The sequence below is a fragment of the Sinocyclocheilus anshuiensis genome, unplaced genomic scaffold, assembly GCF_001515605.1.
Source record: "Sinocyclocheilus anshuiensis isolate Anshui unplaced genomic scaffold, SAMN03320099.WGS_v1.1 scaffold652, whole genome shotgun sequence".
Taxonomy (NCBI): Eukaryota; Metazoa; Chordata; class Actinopteri; order Cypriniformes; family Cyprinidae; genus Sinocyclocheilus; species Sinocyclocheilus anshuiensis.
The window spans coordinates 404194-421228 of NW_015555769.1; the positions used below are offsets into that span (position 1 = coordinate 404194).

Here is a 17035-nt window from a genome sequence, read left to right on the forward strand (position 1 = left end):
TGTGTGTGTGTGTGAGAGAGTGAGTGTGAGTGTGTGTGTGTGAGAGAGTATGTGTGTGTGTGAGAGAGAGAGATAGAGAGAGTGTGTGTGTGTGTGTGTATGTAAGAGATTTCTGTTTTTATGAACATGTTCATATTTCCGCTGCGAGCGCTGTCAGACTCCGCATGCGTTCAGTGTTTCCATCACAGACTCGACAGAAACATGAAGAGTGAACCTCGTGCAGTGCACTGCGAGACAAGTGTACTAGTGCTGGTCATTTAGATCAAGCATGAGGAAATATCAGGAGGAAAAGAAATAAACATCAAAGTATGACATAAAACACTGTTTTTACTATTTGTTACTAGGAATAATATTCGGTTATTAAGTCTTTCTGCCTAAATATCTGTATAATTTCACTAGTGATTTAGTTTGTTTTTAGACGGGGTCTGTGTGGATTTATTGAGCAGCAGTAATGAGAGTGAAATCACAGACCTTACAGTAAACTACATTAAACTCACACCAGAGCTGATGGTGAGCCGCTGCTGGACCACAAGAGACCACAAGAGACCAGCGCTGCCCTCTGCTGCTCAAACCAGACAGCACACACGAGACCAGTTCATGAGGTTTATTCAGCTCCGGTTCAGCCACACAAACACAAACACCAGAGACCCGACCGATCTCAAATCAACAGCCGTCAGCGATCAATAAGACACCGAATACATCAAAAACTAACAGGAATATAATCCAAGTCTAACGATAGCTTCATTTTAAAAGTGAAAAGACTTCAGAAAAACAGACTTCAACTCATTTGCTGTGATATAATTTCAGTCTTACAACACAAATAACTAGAGAACTGTCAAATGATCCATTAAGAGTCCAACACAGTTCAGTTGCAGAACTCGGAGAGTCTTATTACACGATCGCTGTGTGAATCTCACCAGAGGAGACCCCCGAGCTGAGAAAGAGCATCAACATGTTTAATACATGAAAACTACAGCTTACATGTCATTAATAGCTCAATTACTCTTCTGGTGTATGTGACACACAGATGTTTATCCGTCATATTCCTGGGCGATCGTCTTGGCCATGGTGCTCAGCTGGATGTTGCTGGTTCCTGCAGAAACGGTTCAGTCTGTCAATGTCAAACTCGTTTCTGATGAGAGCAGCGTTTCTTCATGACACGCGTGTGCTTCACTCACCGATCTTACAGTCTCTGTAGTACTTCTCGATGGGATAGTCTGGAGAAGCCCACGCCGCCCATCCACTCGATGCACTTGGATGTGGTCAGAGCCGCCACCTGAAACACACACTGATCTCAGAACAGCATCGCAGGTCGTTTCTGCCACAGAATAATACAAATTAAAAAAGGTGACTTTGCGACTCTTTATCTCACAATTCAGACTTTTTTTGTACAAATCTGAACTGAGAGACATGAACTCAGAATTCTGAGGAAAAAAGTAACATTTTTTTAATTCATTTTCCGTGGCACAGTTTTCAGATGAGGTGTGTGTGCTGGACTGACCTCTGCGGTGAAGTACTTGGCCATGCAGGCCTCTTTAATGAAGGACCATCCAGCCTCCTTCGCAGCATTGCAGGTCAGCAGTCGAGCCACTTTCAGCTGCGTGGCCACATGAGCGATCTGGTGCTGCATGCCCTGCTCACACACACACACACACACACACACACACACACACACACACACACACACACACACACACACTCTCTCTCTCACACACACACAAACAGAGAAACACACACGTGACCTCAACGAGACCGAACACAACAGACACACACACACACACAAACAGAGAGAAACACAACCACACATGCACTGACAGTATCAGATGAGAACAAAACATGAACTGAATGGATCTGAATAATGACACTATTGTCTCCTGTTTTACAGATGAAATATAATTTGTCACATAACTGATGAATTTCACAATATCAACTTTAAATGTTATTTTCTGTATTTTATAAAGCGCTGTGGAAATAAACATGAACTGAAGCACACCTGTGCTGCGATCCCGATCCGGCCGGCGTTCAGCATCCTGATGGCGTATTTATAACCGTGACCCACTTTCCTATGGGATGATATTAGACTCAAAATTATTAATAGATGCACGCACAATTATCCATGTACTGCATACATTTTATACATGTATCTTACTAACCACAAATGCCTTTCAGGATTAAATGATTGTGCAGCGATTTGTACAAATACAGACATGTTTGTGAATAAAAATGTTCTGTTCTGCATTAATATATCATAAATTGCTCATGCAAAAAGGAATCCGTGCATTTGTGGATCAGGTGACACGCGTGCATTAATTGACGTCTCTTCTGAATCGATTCAGAACAGTGTGTGTGTGTGTGTGTGTGTGTGTGTGTGCGCGTGAGTAACACTTCATTTTACAGCTACAGCACTCAATAAAGCAGTTTTTATAGTAATCATCTCTAATGACATCCGTTAATTAGTATCGCACTGACAGCACTCTTTCTCTTCTGAATGTGTTTCTCACAAATTGGAAGAAAACGCATCGAAGTCAATGGAGTGGTGCAGAAGTGTATTTAATAATACTGACTCGCTGAAGCCTCTTGGAGCAAAAATATTATTCTAATTATTTATTGTTTGAATGCACGTTTAGCTTCAAACTACGTTTTTTTATTTTATTTATGCTAACATAAGTGTTTTAAAATCGTCGTTAAAAATATACAAATATTACACGCAGTCAAATGAACCAGCAAACTCATGTTACTAATAATTCAATGTCAATTTAATAATGATCAGTCTATCAGCGATGGTGAACGTGACTGATGTCATACATTAGTATTGTCAATAACCTCGACATTTAGAAACCTTGTTGACATTGGTGACAAATGATGGATTTCTGCAATTCATTAATAATGTTAATTTAATATATAGAACTGCAATCTCCATCTTTGTAAAGAAAAACAAACAATATTATAAATTGTTGATGAATCTCCAAATGAAAACCAGTCAGTCATTGGACAGATGCATTTGCAGAAACTATATAAAAAAATGACATCTTATGCACAATCACAAGTCCATCAGAAAGACTTAACCATAGTTTGATTTATTATCAGTAATCAGTCATGTTTCACGTGTTTGGACACAATCTCGTGTGAGTGTCGCTGGAACGCCGCAGACACGTCCATCAGCAGCTCCTCTGGGAAAACTGAGACGCGATGAAGAACGTCCTTCTTCAGCTCCTGCAGGAACACAGTCTTCAGCTCATTCAGTGCTTTAGCCAGAGCCTTCAGCACGTCTGGAGACGCCTGGCCTGTGACGAGACCAAGCACAACAGTGGCTTACACCAGCATAAATCAGTGCAAACGTGACATGAACAGGAGAAACTCAAAGCGCCATCTGATCTCTGTACCATGAGCTGATGTCAGCGCCTGAGAAACCAGTCGTCTGCACGTCTGATCAGCCTGGTGAAGAACGCTGGACGCACAAATCCGTCTGTCAGCCTCCTAAAACAAGATCAGTGAGAGGACAATCGGATCACATTTCTCTCCCGCTCCATTGGAACGCGTCTTCTTAATATGACAAGAGCTTTTACAAAACCGACCCAAAGCATAAAAGTGAACTGAAATCGCTGTGTGATCACAGCAGTGTCTGAATCATTCACTGTGTTTAATGGTGACTGTTTGTGCATGAATGTGTAAATGCAGCAAAGCAATGCTGTGGTCAGATGTTACGATGAATCTGATTTATGTGAATAAAGCCTGACCTTCTGCTGTGACTCGTCCTGGACGGGGCTCAATGGGTTTTCCAGCGCAGACGCCAGCACGTCCATCAGCTTCTGTCTTCAAGAGAAAGAAAGAGGAATGAATTTACTAACAGAAAGATTCAAACATCATCTGAGCTGCAGAAAAACACCACAAAGGTCACATCAGCAGGTCAGATGGATGTATCTGCGCGTGTTTGACCTACACGTGTCCGTCTGCGATGCCATCTGTGCTGTCTAGCGTCAGGCTCTGCTGCTCCCAGGGGTTTCTGATCTCGTTCGGAGGCTCCATTCGCTCACACATCTGCAGCAGAACGTCATCAGGAACAGGCTGAGATCTGCACCGGTTCCTCTGGAGACACACGTGCAGCGGACACTGGAGAAACACCTGACAGAAACCCACGCCGTCTGTCCTCCAGAACAAACACCATCAGAACATCAGCGCTTGAACTGTGTTTACATGATTCAGCTCTCAGAAACACAGAAACTGCACCTACACTTCCTGGCCAGCTGCTGGATCTGGTATCTCATGCTCTGGTAGTAGAAGTTATCGTCCAGCAGAACCACGAGCGGCTGCGAGTGTGTGTGAGAGACGCTCTGCTGCTGCCGCATCTGCTCAAACCGCATCCAGACTCCATCAGCCTCAGAGAGAGTGAGAGTCTGAGTCTGATCAGAGAGCGTGAGAGTCTGAGTCTGATCGGAGAGCGTGCGAGTCTGATCGGAGAGCGTGTGAGTCTGATCGGAGAGCGTGTGAGTCTGAGTCTGATCAGAGAGCGTGTGAGTCTGATCGGAGAGAGTCTGATGAAGGAATCTCTCCAGACACATCAGAACCGTCTTCCTGTGCTGCTTCCATTCACACTGAAAAACAAAACAACACACAATACAACAAAACACACAAGTGCTGTAGATTAAAGGCAGGCAGTGTGTAAGGGGCCGTTCACACAAACAGAACAGAACACAGGTATCGACGCAATATTAAAAAATGTTGCAAGAGATATCATATGAAAACAGTTCAACTTCTGTTTCGTTCCTTTGCTAGCTGTTTTTGAACACAAGAACACGATCTGTGTGAACTAACCCTAACAGAGCGATTCAGGAACAATTATTACTGATCATGTGGTCATAAAGCCTCCTCGTGCCAGTTTTTTGCCAATATTGATATGCTCAGATCAACAGACCAATCCCAGCGTTCACAAACACTGAAGCTCATACCTACAGCAGTATCAGAACGTGCTTTAGCGCTGCTGAGAACAAAAGATCTGCCAGCCAACAAATCAATGATTCGCATTCATATTCTGCTGAACTCACTGCCTCTGATGGAACAAAAAGCCTGATTTTATAATCGGTATGCATTATGCGGGATGATATTTTATCACATTGAAATCAACTTATTAACAAAATGTCAAATCTGCTGTTTTTCAGGCATAGTGCCCACTGGCTGTCGGGTTCAGTTACAATAAGTGTACACACACACACTCACACACTCTCTCTCTCTCTCTCTCTCTCTCAAAGACAAACCTCCTGCCAGTCGCGCGCTGGTATCAGTTCGTCATACGTCACGAGCAGCGTCCTCCAACCGCGCGTCTGTGTGCCCCGCAGCTCCCGAGCCAGACGGGATTTACCGGCCGCCGGTAACCCGCACAGAACACCGAGACACGCAGCGGCGGGAGACATACGGAGACAGACCGCGCTCAGCCGCCGTCACGCACTTCTTCTTCTTCTTTTAATTTTATTGGCGGCTGGCAAACCAACTTAAATGTGCATTTACCGCCACCTACTGGACGAGTGTAGGCAGTACTTTGAAAGAAAGGACAAGGAGAGAAACAAAATATAAAAAAAACTAAAATTAACATATATATATATATATAAATATTTCCCCCCCTATATATTTCTATTAAATTATTTCACTTATCCCAGTATTTTTCAAATAATTCATTAGGAGACTATGTATTTCCCTAGACATTGTTTTTCCTGGCAGATATCCCACTGTCATGTTTTGTTTTCCAACTTGTGTTTCTAACTCCCTTCTTTCTTCTTCATACCTTTTACAATCTAATAAAATATGTTTTACTGTCTCTTGTGTGTTGCAGTGGTTGCAAAGACCAGTGGGGTGTTTTCCTATTCTCTGTAATGTAAAGTTCAAACCAGCATGACCTATTCTAAGACGTGTAATTATCTTTCCTTCCTTTGGATTCCTGCTCTGCCTAATACTATTTAAGCCTACTTGTTTTTGTATGTTATACAGATGTCGTCCAGTATCAGTTATGTCCCAGTATTCTTGCCATATTTTGTTTGTATGTCCCTTAATAATGGTTTTGATTTCTGTTCTACATAACGGTATTTGTATATCAACTGTTTCATGCTTTATTGCTCCTCTTGCCAGAATATCTACAATCTCATTTCCTTCCACCCCTACATGAGCAGGAACCCAAAGGAAGGAAACATCCAGCCCTTTATCATACAGTATTAAAAGCAAGTTGAATATCTGGTATATGATATCTTGTCTACATGATGTTTTCCCAGACTGAATACTAGATAGAGCAGATAAGCTGTCAGAAGCTATGATTACATTTTGATTCTGTTTATTTCCTTCCAACCATTGTAATGCCAATAAAATTGCTAAAAGCTCTACTGTGTACACCGATAAATGATCTGCTGTTCTTTTTTTAACTGCTATTTCATAATGCGAAATGGAGAAAGCAGCCCCAGTACGGCCTGTCTCTGGCTGCTTTGATCCATCTGTAAATATGAATAGTTTCTTTAATGGATTGATTTATAAATCTTTTTTTTTTTAATAAGTTTCCTCTGCAGTAAATCTTCCCGTTGCTTTTACTCACAGCGACATCTACAGTTGCGGAGTCAAACACATGCAGTCATGGATTGGCGTAAAATCTGTTTAAAAAAATGGCATGAATTTGAAGTAACCTGCTGTTTATTGAATGTGTTTATATATACAATAGCTTTGCTTGTAATACAGAATCAAAAAAACTTTAAGTAAGTAAATAATAATGAGCAACAACAGTTTTCCAGAAAACTGAGACAGTTTTGTAGCCTAAAAGTGTACAATTTTTTTTTTCAAAATTCTTCATACCTTTTACAATCTAATAAAATATGTTTTACGGTCTCTTGTGTGTTGCAGTGACGTCACGCACTTCTTCTTCTTCTAATAACGTTTTATGGCGGATGGCAAACCAACTTCTTTTACCGCCAACAACTGGACTGGAGCACCAATAAGCAACTTATATATATATATATATATATAAATAAATGTACACACACACACACACACACACACACACACACACACATACATACAATTTTTTTTTCCTGATTAACCCTATTTTTTAATGTATTTTATAATAGCAGCATATACTTGACCTTGCTCTGCATGCTCTTTCAAAAGCCTTGACAAATTAAATGATTCAACACTCACGTTTCTTACTTCCTTAATGAGTTTTAACCTTTCCTTTTCATATTTTTTACATTTTATTAAAAGATGCTCTGTTTCTGCCTGATTACAAAGAATACATGGACCTGTCTCATGCTGTCCTGTAATAAACAGAGATTTAATCTGGTATGCTCTGTTCAGATGCCAGAAATAACTATCTTCTTTCCTACTCCTAAAAACACTTCCATTTCATACTTGCTGCTGAGTATTACACACACGTCTGCTCTTGCTGTCACAGTCCCATACTTCTTGCCAATTTTTGTTATGAATTCTTTAATTTTCCCTTTACCCTCATTTTTGCTAAATCACTTGAATATCTGTTTGTGTTTAAGAGCTTGTTTATCAGCCACTTCATTAGCCTCCACTCCCACATGAGCGGGAATCCTTAACTAACTTGCAAGAATCTCGTATATAATATATAATCTCGTATATAATGTCTTGCCGTGATGATTTTACTCCACGTGCGAGGCTCAGTATTGCTGCATAAGAGTCAGAACATATTACCACTAAACTTGGTTTTGCTTCCTCTACCCACTGCAGTGCTACCACCAAGGCCATTAATTCTGCTGTATGATCAGATATTATTTTCTTAATACTAGTTTGAAACTGTGGAATAAACACTGCAGCAGCTGTTCTGCCAGAGATAGGGTCTTTAGAACCATCAGTATATATGTGTAACCTCGATGGAGAAGTCTGATCTAAATCCTGCTGTGCAATAATGTTCTTAGGGGTCTCTTTCTCATTCTTACTTTTTATTTGTATTTGAAAATATACTATTGGCATACTTAAAGGGGTGGTTGATTGCGATTTCACTTTTTTAACGTTAGTTAGTGTGTAATGTTGCTGTTGGAGCATAAACAATATCTGCAAAGTTGCAGCGCTGAAAGTTCAATGCAAACGGCGATATCGTCTTTTAAAATTGTGGCAGTTTAATGCCTACAAAAACGACTGATAGGGACTACAACGAGCTACTTCCCAGGTCCGTTACGTCACAAACCCAGATAAACCCCGCCTCCGGAACACGCAGCAAAGGGGCCATGCTCGGGGTACTAGAGGTGCATGTAAAAATCTGTTCATATATGAATCACGATTCTGTCTTCTAACGATTCTAATGGATTCACAAGTTTCAAAATCAATGTTCAAAAGCAGCAGGTTCTCAATTCTGTTCCTCCTCGCGTTCCCCTGCTCTGCACATGCTCTGCATCTGTCTCTCTCTCTCTCATTCAGATCGTCAGATCAGCTCCAACAAACTGTTCCATTTATACACTTATTTTCACATAGCTATGAGAAGCGTTATACATGGACGTGCGTACGATTGCTGTGCTGTATTAAAGCTTTAATCAGAATAAAACCATATATTAAAAGCTAACAGAAGCAGTAGCATTTACAAACAACAGCGTATCTAAAAGTATGGGACAACAACAAACAAACATACCATTAAGAGCAGTGCTTGCACAGGTTCTGCGCGATCCTCTTCATTAATATTCTCTGCGTCTCAATCGGGCTCAGATTGATAAGCAATATAGAGGACGTCATTGTTTACAATACAACCGAAGCACATGCTGACCTTGAGGGGCGGGATGTTCAGACGCGCTGTAGAGGCGGTTTAGCCAATCACAACACACTGAGCCAGCTGACCAATCTCAGCCCATCGCGTATTTCTGAGGGAGGGGCTTCATAAAAACAGGAAATAATCGAGGCGTTTGTTAGAGAAGGGACAGATCGGTGTGGAATAAAGGTAAATTATGTGAAAAATAATGCGTTTTTAAAAAAACGAAGCATGAACACATGTTAGACTGCACCCCATAAACACAATCAAGCCTAGAAAAAACCCAGTCAACCACCCCTTTAAAATCCGACGTCACGCGCTTCTGACGAACCGCAGACCCCGCCCACTCGCCGAATACCGACCGCTCATTGGCTACTGGAGTTTTACGTCTTGAAAACAGGAAGTGTGAAGCGCTTTAACTGGGAGTTAGATCCAGTAACGTGAACACGTGATCGTCGTTTTACAGCGTTATCATCTGTTGTACGTTCATAAACGCGATCTTCATCACTGAGACTGAGTGGAGAGCGTGATGTCGGACTGTGAGCCGCTCGGGAAGAGCGCGAGGCTGCTGGGGTCCGAATCCCCGCGTCACGGGTAAGATCACCCCGATCCGGAGCTAGGCTCAGTTTGAAAGACGGTTTTATTGAGTATGTTGAAACTACTGGCGTTTGATCATATCATTTCTATTAAACAGGACTGAAGATGCAGAAAACCCGCAGAAAACAGCTGCTCCGTGCTCGGATTCATCTAAACTCCAGAAGAAGCGACCGATGAGAGACCCCAGATGCAGCCGGACTCTGGATGACTGGCTGCTGAAGCCCGTGGTGGCCCAGAGAAGCTCTCATCAGCATCAGCATCAGCATGCCGAACCTGCGGGGTCCGAGCAGAACTCACGGAAGCAGGAGTGTCCGGAGAGCCCGGTAACCTCGGAGAAACCCAGACGAACCGGTTCTGCTCTGGTCTCAGATGCTGCCGCGAACACTGGGACGCGCCAGATCACAAGCTTCTTCACTGAAGCTCCAGGGAAAGCCGCGTGCAGAAGGTGAGCAACGCAAAATGTTTTATTAGAAAACAGATGCGTCCATCCTGCTGCTGTGACGGTGAATGCGCATGCGCTTAACGCGAATCGGGTGTGGCCACAGGCACGTTACGTAATTAATATTCATGAGCCATGACGAGCCCCGAGCCGCTAAAAAGCCACATTTGCATGTATATATAGTTTTAGGCCTAATAATTATACTTTTATGATAACAATGCTAGAGTGACTGTGGTTTGTGGAAAATTTAGTTTTTAATCTTTGCTATTTCTGTATCCGTGGACCGTGGCAACTATTAAAAGATTCAGACTTTGATACAAAAGTGTCCTCTAAACTTTTAAACGTCCTGGAAATGTAGTCCCCTGCTGTTCAGCGTTAATATGGGCGGAACGTGACTGATCTCAGATCTGCTCTGATGCGGAAAGTGGAAGTGAGGAAAACGAAAGTGATTTCTGACCCTCTGAAACGCTGGTTCGTTACCGAGCGGACTGTGTTGTGTTCGGAGAGGTTCGAGTGAATGGATGTGGATCAGAGCTCGCACCTGCTTCACCTGCCGCTCGCGCTCCTGAGAGCCGCTGCGGTTCGTATCTATTATACAATCTATAGATGCGAGAGCAGTACAATATAATGCACATATTAGTCTCTATAGCCCTTTCAGATTCAGCGTTAGTGTAAGATCTGGTCAGGATGACTGTGCTGATGTTGTTGCAGAACATGACTCAGTTCTGTGGGATGACGAAGATGCGTCTGTCCGCGTGGAGGATCAAGTTCAGTCAGAGGAACAGCTCAGTTCTCAGAGGCTTTCGCAGATCTTCAGCGTGAGTTAAAGCTGCTGTAGGCCATTGCTAATGTCAGGTAATATACCTGCCGGGTGTGACTGAGAAAGCACACCCAGAACCGCAGAACCATACGTCATGACAGTCTGAGGACAACAGCGCCAGACTAACAATCTGAGGCCGGAAGTGGGCGGAGCAAGTGTTGCCTTACTAGGCGTTCCGCTACTTCCGTGTTTTGGACAGTTTCAAAGTTTAAAGCAACGTTATGAAGAATTTTATTAAAACGATTGAATTGAAAAGACATAACATGCAATTTTATATATATATATATATATATATATATATGGTCAAGAGGTCTTTTACTATCCATGGCTCCTTCATGAGAGAATAGTACAAAAAAAGGGATGAAATATTTAATTAATTTAAATAAACTTCTCACAAGAGAAGAGATGGTTTGCATCAGATTTAGATGCTAGCTAATTTTCATCTGTTGTCCCTGGGCAGATTGGAAGTGTCCTCAATAATACCTTGTGTTTTAATCAGGATGTAGCATGTAAATTAAAGTTTTGACATTCTGTTTTTGTCATGTGCCCCTGTTTGAGACAAAAACATACCATGTCGGCGATTTCAGTGTCGTGTTGTTCAAGTGGCACCTGCACATCAACAGCAGCATGTTTCCTGCAACAAATTAATTTGTTGACATTGTATAGACACATGTACAAAAAAAACTTTCAGAGAGAGAGAGAGAGAGACCTTTCAATGGCAAAATTCTCCATCAGAATAAGGCACCACCATTTTCGAATGAGGGGAAAATCAGACTTGCATATGGGAAAAAAAAAAAAAAGTGTTAATAGATCAACAAGTTTATAGATTATATTATATAGTCAATAGATCTTTTTATACAAAGACTTACAGCTGTAAAATCAAAGGGTGCCTCAAAGACCATGTACAGAGCATACTGAAAAACGACATCAATCAAGTTCAGGCAACCATTTCATGTTTTCATTCTTATGAAAAAAACATTCATATATTTAAAGATTTTTTTTTTAAACTTTCCATTTTTCCTCACCATCAACATGAAGATCCCACAGTCAACGGAGCCGGCCAACTGTTTTGGAACATTCTAAAACAATGGAATATCATTAAGTTATTCCTGGAACGAATGTGACAAACATATATAGATTGTGTTGTTATAAATAACTTGTGTTTTTTGAAAACCTGTCAGCTTCCATGATCCTGAAGCAAGTCTGCTTGTCAATTTACTGCAACAAAATCGAATAACTATTTTAATATATTATAACCATAAAAATTGGACAAAGGAGCCAAGTTTCTTTGTTCCAAAGCAAAAATGACCACTGACTACATTGCAAAAACAACATTTCAAATTCAGAATATAAACAAAACATGCAGAACATCATGCTGAGAACAAACAGCAATGAACAGAGAACTTTGGAACAGTGAACTTCGAACAGCAAACCTTGAACTGCGAACTCTGAACATAATATCTATGTGTAAGTGCAACCTGAAGACATTCACATATCGTGAATCACCAATCCCGTAGGGATGATTTGAATCAAAAAAGTACATAGCCTTGTTTTTAGGCTTCAGAACCTGTGAAATACAGTTGTTAGTATATTTAATCCTAATATCACTTTAAATTTAATCTTAATAATCATTTTAATTAGAAATTAATGCAATTTGTGGAAGATTATGCAGCATTATATTGATTTTTTTTTTAACAAATTAAGGAAACAACATACACATAGCATCCAGTGTCCTGGCTTCCAAGCAGGTAGCAGAACATAATCCTTGGACGCTATGTCATCCTGGAGGAAACATGATTGAGTCATTTGTTGTAACTGCATTTATAACGGTTCCAGTTTTAGATAAAAGACAACTTTACTGACTTACCAGAAATGATACAAACGGGTCCAAATCAAGTGGTGGTAGCCAGGTAACTACAACGTAGGAATTTGCTGCCAACACATCCATTCCCTAAGCACAGCATTCAATTGCACATCCGTTACAAAAGACAGTTATGTCTCCAGGCGATCATAAGTTGTAGTTGTAGGGAAAAATACCTTTTCCTTAGCCGCCATTACGATTACATCAAGACAGCTGTTTGCAATCTGTTAAAAAAATTTATTTTTATTTTTTAATATATCTGTTGTACGGTCACTTTTCTATTTTTAAAAATCACTGCGTGTCCACTTACTGTTGCCTCAAGCTCTGCACTGAGTCCCAAGGTCCGGAAATCTTTTCGCTGCAGTGTAATTCTTCCAACTTGAGCAATTTTCTCATTTGGGTCATTTTTACTCAAAACCTGGTCAAGCTTTACCACAGATAAAGATAAAGAGACCAAAATTACATTCAAAATGTGTTATGAAAAGTGTTATAAAAACACAAGCAATATTACCATTGATGTCTGCCTATCACTTGGCTGGAAATCCCAACAACTTCTACTGGCAGACAAGTGTTTAATGTCACAAACCATACGATTTCCTGTTGCAGCATAGACATTTTGAAAATAAATGATACACAACATAAAATAAAAACCATATAATTTAACCAATGTGTTACCACCCTCATTTAACCCCCGAACGAAAACACTCACCACCAGTTGTAACCATTGTAACAGTCGGGGTACTGTGCTCCATCACAACTTCAGTCCCACTTGGTTCCTCAGGGGAGTAGCATGGATTACCTGTTTAAGAAAGTTAAATGGGTATTGAACTGAACTGTACTGAACTGAATTCATCAGTGGTTAGTGGACATTGCAATATTATAACATAGTATTGTTTAAAGTCTTTCCACAAATTTTGGTAGGTTAATATGATATAAAACACAAGGCAAACTTACCACACACAGCTTGTCCATACACATTTGTCACCATTGTGGCCCCAAAAGTCTTCTTTAATCCTTCCAGCCTTTTGTTGTTTTTCTTTTCATTATAGTGATGAATTATGTTCCTCATTTGAAAGAGATCCGTTGATGGCAAAGACATGTTCAAAAAGTAGTTGTTTTTTTTCATCTTTGCAAAGAGTTGCTCTGCAACCTGGCTGTTCACTTTCCCAGCCAACTGAGGTACTAGAGTGAGCTTCCTCAACACATCTTTGCTGTCTTTTGTATTTGCTTCATGAAACCGATCATACAGCACATAGTGATCCGATGAACCCGTCACTGGGTGACCATTAAGGTCTGGCACTGTCTTTTTAGTGTTCAGCCAAGGTAGTGATACTTTAAGCTGTCCATATTTGGCCAATTCTATGTTGGATTGAGTGGGTTCTGCTAAGCGACCTTCAAATGGAGCAATGGGTACTTTTTCTGATGCCCTTAAAATCAAGTGCGTTGCAAGACCCCATGCAAAGTCATAAATTATGACATTTGGCATATGCTTCCAGGATAAAAGTAAGTCTGCAAAGTCTCGAGGGCTCTCAGCTCGCAGATTGCATTTGATACTGTAAACAATTCCACATGGGCACATGATCACTGCCCAGCCTCCTAAAAAACAGGATATTAATTACATCCAACGAGTAAGTATAATTTAGTTTGTTTTGTTTCTAACTACACATTAACTAGATTGCAATGAAAACATTGTGCAAGACAACTTAAGCTTACCAGAGGCCCCCAGATTTTGTCAAAGATTTTGTCATACGTTTGTCTGGATTTCATTTCATTTGACAACCTCAGAAGAAGATCATTGTGGGATCCTTTGGAGTCCAAACCACATTCTTTACATAACTTCCTAATGACCCCAACCTAACAAAATATATAGTCTTGTTAACAAGGTAATATTAAAAATAGTGTTTTTACTAACAAACCCTACCTTTTGTTTGTATAGTTCTTCTCTGAGTCTGTCCTCTGTAACCGTAATTTCAGAAATTTCAGATAGACTTCGAAACATGAATCTTTTCGAACTCTGTGTTTAGTACAGAGTCTGAATTCCGTGTGTGCTTCCCTATCCAAGGGGCCCAAAAATGGTATGATGGTGACACCGCACATGGATTGTGTCTACCACCTAAAAAAAAAAAAAAAAAAAGCATTGTATTATGTTGCCTTTTGCTTTCCAATGATGTACAAAGCACTATGTTCATACTTGCAACAAATCCACGACCAATCATATCACAGGACATGGCCTCCCAAAACTTTTCCAGGTTGACATCCCCGTCAAAATTCTCTGCAGGACCCTGGATGTCACTTACTAAAGAGTGAAAAAATAGTTCATTATAAACTATTTAAAAAAAAAAAGTCAAATTACAATGAACAGATAAAAAAATGCAATGTAAGTCGCTTTGGATAAAAGTGCCTGCCAAATACATAAATGTTAATGTAAACACAATTAGCAAGTGGAGTATCACAGTAGTCATACCTGATAAATGGAAAACACCTTTTTTGTGTAAATCCATAATCACCACAGGGGTGTGATCACCACAAGTAATGCAAGTATACTTGTATTCGTGATCTGTAAGGGCCTCAAAGTGCAAGTACGCATGAAGCACTGTGTCTGCTGGTGGAAACTTCACACCTGTCTGATCTTCTAAAAACTCAACTGCTCTGCTTACAGCAGTATGGACCTGTAAAAAAAAAAAAAAAAAAAAAGTTATAAAAAAAAAAAAAATCTATGTACACATTGAAAAGTACTGTTCTTACCGAAGACATTCATACATTGAACGTTACCCGTAGAAGGTTTCTTAAGGTTAGGCATAAATGTATGTCAAGGAGGATGTGGTCGTTAAAGTTGTGGAGTTGGTCTTTCCACTCTTGGTAGCGATAAAACATTCCACACAGTGGGCACTGCTTACAGTAGGTTAATACATCTATGATTCAAAACAAGTATTGCATTAGAGGACAGTGTAATTGCATAGCACATATGCATATTAATAACACCATCCTACCTTCAACAATGCCCCAGTTGGAGAGTATTTTAGCCCTCTTTGTAATCAGAATAGGGTCACTGAGGGGGACAACACCTGGGCATCTCTGACACATGGTTTCTTCAGGACAAAGATATTTTGGGTATTCTTTGCCTGGTGATGGTGCACGTATGTTGTCTGGTAGGACAGCAGGTATCTTCTTGTGCTGTAGAATATACTGCACCATTTGTTTAAGTCGCAGATCATGTGGAGGATACAAAGGATGGTCTTCTGTGACATTGCTCTCCTCTGAATGTGTATGTGCCTTTTGGGGTGGTGATTCTTCTCTGCTGAAGACAGTACGGAAAAGCTCACGGTCTGTTTGAAATAGATGCCATTTCGCAATGTACTTATGCGGACACGAACGGCACACTTTGGAACAGGGGCAGTGCCATGTGTTTAATTTGGTGTTGTAAACAACAATGACACGCCCCAAACGGCTATAATAGGACACATTTGGCTCAAAAACAGAAATGAACTTTTTTGTTTGAGGGCTGCCAGTTGAGGTTTCTACAGAAAGTGGTGCACTGCTAGAAATGGCAAGCTGTTGACGAGCAAGGCATATGTTTTTCTTCTCGTCACCAAACCACTTTGCTCTCACCATTTCTGTTAAAACATCTTCCTTTAGAGAGACTGCTTCAGCTGAGGATGTGCAGTAACTTACAGATCTGACATGCACACACTGATAGGATAACAGACCACTCCTCTGTGCTACTTCCATGTTTACTTGGCATTCGTTTGATTCGCAGCAGACTTTTTGTTGTTCTCCCCATGTTTTGTATTGGACATGAAGAGGAGTACTCTGACCTCTTGCAACATTAAGCACGGTGAACATGCCATTTGATTTGTCCACACACTGACTTGCAAGGTGGAATCTGGCATTAATGTCCTGAATTGGTTGATTTGTGTGTTTACGGTCAATATGTTTCTTAAAATTTTTTTTATTCATGAGGGTACTGCACAGTGGGCATTTCTGTTTAATAACAGGCCGTGCACGAACCCTGCCTGGCATGTTGCAAACTGTGCTGGTGGCTGATGGGGTCCCAGTTGTCGTCGCCGGCACGGTCGCGACCCTAGGGACAGTACATTTTGCACTAGTGGTTGACAGCATTTTACGCTGCTTTGATTTACAGATTTCTAAATGAGAATGAAAAACCTCTCTCCTTAGAATTGTGGCTGTACAGTAGAGACAGTGGAAATGTTGGGTTGGTCTGCAGCCCAGTCCACATCTGTGAAATCTGAAATCTGAAATATAGGGGGGAAAAAAATAGTAAACACTCAGTTCCTGGAGGTCCAGGGTGCTTCAGAGTGTAACTCCAACCCTACTCAAAACTTATCCCTATTGTGTATTAAAATGTTTAGTGGGATGTGTTCAAAGATATGAAATATTATTATAAAATACAAATACACATATATAACTGTTTTGTGTTTTATTAGAGTGTTTGTGTGTATTGCTCGTCTAAACTTTTGACTTTAATGACCAAATCATGCAGAAAACCAGCTAATTCCAAAGGGACTACTATTACATAATATTAGACGTAATATAATAAGACGTTCATACCTCCATGCACAACAGCCT

The 17035-nt window shown here is 40.7% G+C and overlaps 3 protein-coding genes and 1 long non-coding RNA gene across 7 annotated transcripts in view; 1 reads left to right on the forward strand and 3 right to left on the reverse strand.

Annotated features, from left to right (window-relative positions):
• Nucleotides 1-618: 618 nt before the first annotated feature.
• On the reverse strand, nt 619-1697 carry LOC107674397 (uncharacterized). Its single transcript, XR_001632501.1, has 3 exons — nt 1502-1697; nt 1179-1276; nt 619-1093 (listed from the first exon to the last, which is right to left on the reverse strand). It is a non-coding gene; the product is annotated as an uncharacterized LOC107674397 (long non-coding RNA).
• A 1041-nt stretch (nt 1698-2738) lies between these two features.
• pstk (phosphoseryl-tRNA kinase) lies at nt 2739-5499 on the reverse strand. The gene is made up of 6 exons (XM_016468382.1): nt 5253-5499; nt 4232-4592; nt 3941-4142; nt 3738-3813; nt 3384-3477; nt 2739-3284 (listed from the first exon to the last, which is right to left on the reverse strand). Exons 1-6 carry the CDS (start codon nt 5406-5408, stop codon nt 3091-3093), a joined length of 1083 nt encoding a protein of 360 aa, XP_016323868.1. The 5' UTR covers nt 5409-5499; the 3' UTR covers nt 2739-3090.
• Nucleotides 5500-9038: 3539 nt separating this feature from the next.
• LOC107674406 (poly(ADP-ribose) glycohydrolase) overlaps nt 9039-17035 on the forward strand; it is a 24798-nt gene continuing 16801 nt past the window's right edge. For 2 of the 3 annotated variants that reach the window (XM_016468369.1, XM_016468368.1), the window contains exons 1-2: nt 9039-9325; nt 9426-9773. In XM_016468369.1, the coding sequence (XP_016323855.1) occupies nt 9261-9325; nt 9426-9773 (413 nt within the window). In that variant the 5' untranslated portion in view covers nt 9039-9260. Of the gene's footprint in view, nt 9326-9425; nt 10348-10478; nt 10586-17035 lie in introns of those variants that run through there. The other variant, XM_016468370.1, reaches the window with a different exon arrangement.
• Nucleotides 11343-17035, reverse strand: LOC107674407 (uncharacterized). 2 transcript variants are annotated; one of them, XM_016468372.1, is made up of 14 exons: nt 17018-17035; nt 14913-16701; nt 14162-14744; nt 13403-14044; nt 13158-13247; nt 12960-13045; nt 12759-12875; nt 12625-12672; nt 12455-12538; nt 12304-12369; nt 11762-11805; nt 11613-11666; nt 11457-11501; nt 11343-11361 (listed from the first exon to the last, which is right to left on the reverse strand). In XM_016468372.1, exons 4-11 carry the CDS (start codon nt 14025-14027, stop codon nt 11803-11805), a joined length of 1119 nt encoding a protein of 372 aa, XP_016323858.1. In that variant the 5' UTR covers nt 14028-14044; nt 14162-14744; nt 14913-16701; nt 17018-17035; the 3' UTR covers nt 11343-11361; nt 11457-11501; nt 11613-11666; nt 11762-11802. The 2 variants fall into 2 exon arrangements, with proteins under 2 accessions (XP_016323858.1, XP_016323857.1); XM_016468371.1 differs by having other exon boundaries at nt 11613-11805.